The following is a 4,183-nucleotide window of genomic DNA, read 5'->3' on the forward strand; positions in this document are numbered from 1 at the left end:
TTGAACTTTCCTGTCGGCTCCCAGACCGTGGTCGAGGAAACAGCGGGGATGACTCTCTGTCGTCTCCCAGGGCAGAAGCAACACGCTTCGGATTCAATAACCCACTCACTGGAGAGAGGCGAGCTCGTCTTGGGAGGCCGTTGTATTTATTTAGTTCTTCCNGTTCGTTGTCGCGTTCGCGCGCGTCCACCTGGGCAGGCTGTGTGTGTCCTTCTCCCATGACGATAACGGCTTGCGGTTATAAAATAATAATACCATTTTTTTAAAGGGAACCGGCTCGCGCCCGCGAACGAGCCGTTTTTTTTTGTTAAGTAATACAAGACAGAATGATATGATGATCTCCGCGCTACAGCTGCTTCGTGCATGCATGCAGTGACATGTAATATCCAAGGATTAGAGACGGTTGGATGCTGCTGTACTGAGCATTACAATATATTTATTTTCACTATGTTATTTATTTATGATTATCCTTAGGCTCAGCAAAGATTTGATGTCAGCTGTTGCTGTCTTTTTTTCTATAGTTAATACTGAAATAGAGCCCTGCTGTTTTGTTAGGGCTTTTTCTTTAAATATAATTTTTAAATGTCGATACAGTAGCCCCTTTTTTTAAATGTCTATGCTTAAGTGTTTATAGGTGTTGCTGTCTGCTTTGTGTAGCGTGGTTCTACAAGTGCATTCATGGGGTGGTATCAGAGAGTTACACGGGTCTGTAAATGCAATGAAAACATTTGACCACAGCAAATAATTGATATTAAACATGTCATTTTTACTTTTGAATACTTCAGTACAAAGGATATATTGAATAATTTAAGTGTGTACACAAATGAATCATTAGTCAAAACAGGGCTACATTTGATTGAGTTATAAAAGGTATATGTGGTAAACTGAAGAGCCGTTAGGGAGCCGAAAGAGCCGGCTCTTCTTGGTGAGCCGAGCCAAATGATCCGGCTCACCAAGAAGAGCAGGAATTCCCATCACTAGTGAACATATTCAAATACATTAGTGACACTATATAATATAACTTAATTCATTGTGTCACCATAATGGCAGTACATAATTCAGATTACAGCCTTTTACATCCGATGGTTAAACAGGCATGAATACTTCAGGAAATAGGTTCAGATTGTATTTGATCAACAGGAAATGTGTTGACAGTGTTTACATGTAATTAAAAGGTTGAACACCTGATGAGCAGAATAATATGAAACATAATGGTCTTACTTAAAACATATAGTATCGATGTAGAATACAACAACCCTTTCCATGCAATTCTTCCTGATGTACTTCTTTAAAGTGGACCTATCATGCTATATTTGAAACATATATTGTAGGGCCATACCTATACAAAACATGTCTGTGAAGTTTTTTTTTCAAAATACCAAACAGTTCACCCATTGTAGCCATGCCTCATACTGCTCAAACCCCTCTTTTGAAGCCCTGTTAGAGAAAGGCAGATTTTGGGTCCTTAGCTTGAAAAAAAGAAAGAAGAGGAGGCGGAGCTAATGCCTGATCAGAATTCTACTGGAGAAGTTAAATTCGGTTGTGATAAAACGCCATCCTGTTTAAACCACGTCAAGGATTATTTCTGAAATAGTATGGAGCTCAAATACTTTTTCTCTTGCGGGTTTATCACAAGGTGAGTTCTTTTTTTATTTCCTGCTTTTTAAACACATGTGCTCTCCAGTACAGGTTAGCTCTGAGTGTTAGCGAGGCTTGCTAATGTAAACAAAGACAATATTACGTCCAAAACACGTCAGGCATTGTTTCTGATAGCAACTTTCTGTGGGTCCGCCACCAATTATTCCGGGCTGACGTCAGCTCGGATGGAATCTGTATCCGCTCGTTGTGTGTGTGTGTGTGTGTGTGTGTGTGTGTGTGTGTGTGTGTGTGTGTGTGTGTGTGTGTGTGATGTGCAGAAAGAATAGATGGTTGTTTCCACTGCATTGCCATCAGTGGGCTGCGTGATTCCCCGACGCACCGGGGACACACATTTATGTATAAAAGACATCACAAAGTGCATTTTGCATGATAGGTCCCCTTTAAGTCTTTGGCTAAGAAAGTCCTACAGTAGGAGAACAATAAGAAAGAGGCGCTGCTGCTCACTGGACTCTCTCCAAGGTGCTGAAATTAGACTTCAAGGACTGGAGCTTTTCACAAGAGACTCAAACTCCCAAATGTAAAACAAAACCAGAGTGGCTAACAATGCTGCCATGGACATCAACCAATTAAATGGATTCAAGCTGCAACAATACATTTATTAATAGGTCATTGTTTGAGTTACATTTGAAGCTAAAGGCCAAACCTTTACTTATTCTAGCTCCTGTGTGTGAAGATTAAGGTGTCAATTAAATACTTGTTGGGTATGGGACTGTTGCTCAGAAGAGATATCTTTGCAGGGCAACACCGTAGGCTTTGGAAACGTATGACAGTCTTCTCTGATATAGATATCCTTAAATGTACTTCTTAATTATATTTCAGCAGCATAACAAGGATGATTAAACAACACTCAATTACCACACAGCCTTGCTATAGGAGAGTTCTCTCGACATGTTTCTAGACTCTTCAGAGGCCATCACCAGAGGAAGTCAAATGTAACACAATCTCTTTCTAACCTGGAGATGATGACACATCTCGAAATATGAGCAGATAGTCTTTCCAGGACTTTAAATAAGCAGTTGATTACAGGATATGCAGATTCCCACAGGGACTCACTTGGCCTAAAAAATAACGTATAGCTCTTCCTCACCTATTTTCCTCTGCAGGGGAGAGGGCTTGTAGTTGATGGTGACAGGTTCCCCCTCTCGGGTGTCGGAGTCCGCCTCTGAAGCCGTGGACGAGGCCGGGTCCTGGAGACACAGAGATGAGCAGAAATGTGCATTACTGAGGCATTAATGAATAATCAACACCTTTTTGTTATGCATAAAACAACCTATCAACGACAATGTGAATGAAACAGTTCATAAATAGATCAAACATGTGTGGAAAGGCCCGAATAAATGAATGTTTGAGGTTAGCTTGTTTCCATCTTTTTCTGCTCGCAGACTTTCCCATTGGTTGGGTTTTATTTATAAATCTCTGCTTGGGTTGGTTCCCTCCTACATTTGCACATATATGTGTCAAAGAGAAAGTCTATATGGCCTGCGCTCCCAAGATTTTATTCAGAGGCTGGTCCCTACAGTGAGAACAAAACTGAGTAAAACAGCTTTTAGATATGCTGCCCCCACAGCTTGGAACAATGTACAGAAGGAGCTGAAACTCTCAGATTTAATCACTATGGGGGAATTCAGGTCCATCTTAAAGGACAGAGAACACGACACCATTGGTAGATGTGAGTGCTCGTATATCCTAAAATCGTTTTAAATTTTGCCAGTTTTTAATGNAAAGCTAAAAATAAAATTAGGTTTCTTTTAGGAAACATTTGATATCAGCAACGTTTTTACCTGTATTGGATTATGGTGATCTGCTATACATGAATGCCTCTGACCAGTGCCTAAAGAGCTTGGATACTGTGTACCATTGTGCCTTACGATGTATTACTGGATGTGGATATCGAGTACACTATTGCACTTTATATGCTGCTGCTAATTGGCCATCTTTGTCTGCTCGCAGACTTTCCCATTGGTTGGGTTTTATTTATAAATCTCTGCTTGGGTTGGTTCCCTCCTACATTTGCACATATATGTGTCAAAGAGAAAGTCTATATGGCCTGCGCTCCCAAGATTTGATTCAGATGCTGGTTCCTACAGTGAGAACAAAACTGGGTAAAACAGCTGTTAAATATGCCGCTTGGATATAATGTACAGAAGGAGCTGAAACTCTCAGATGTAATCACTACGGGGGAATTCAGGTCCATCTTAAAGGACAGAGAACACCTGAGAGTTTCAGCTCCTTCTGTACATTATATCCAAGCGGCATATTTAACNTTAAAACGATTTTTGGATATACGAACACTCACATCTACCAATGGTGTCGTGTTCTCTGTCCTTTAGGATGGACCTGAATTCCCCTAGAGTTTCAGCTCCTTCTGTACATTATTCCAAGCTGTGGGGGAAGCATAATTTAAAAGCTGTTTTACCCAGTTTTGTTCTCATTGTAGGAACCAGCATCTGAATCAAATCTTGGGAGCGCAGGCCATATAGACTTTCTCTTTGACAGATATATGTGCAAATGTAGGAGGGAACCA

The 4,183-nt window shown here is 40.7% G+C and overlaps 1 protein-coding gene across 1 annotated transcript in view; it reads right to left on the reverse strand.

Annotated features, from left to right (window-relative positions):
• The window catches only part of LOC104942325 (protein FAM219A-like), a 17,990-nt gene that overhangs the window by 6,106 nt on the left and 7,701 nt on the right, over positions 1-4,183 (reverse strand). The window contains exon 2 of the mRNA XM_010767529.1: positions 2,730-2,846. Within this exon, the coding sequence (XP_010765831.1) occupies positions 2,730-2,846 (117 nt within the window). The remainder of the gene's footprint in view (positions 1-2,729; positions 2,847-4,183) is intronic.

This window comes from Notothenia coriiceps, unplaced genomic scaffold, assembly GCF_000735185.1.
Source record: "Notothenia coriiceps isolate Sejong01 unplaced genomic scaffold, NC01 NC01_scaffold00004483, whole genome shotgun sequence".
In the NCBI taxonomy this organism is placed as follows: Eukaryota; Metazoa; Chordata; class Actinopteri; order Perciformes; family Nototheniidae; genus Notothenia; species Notothenia coriiceps.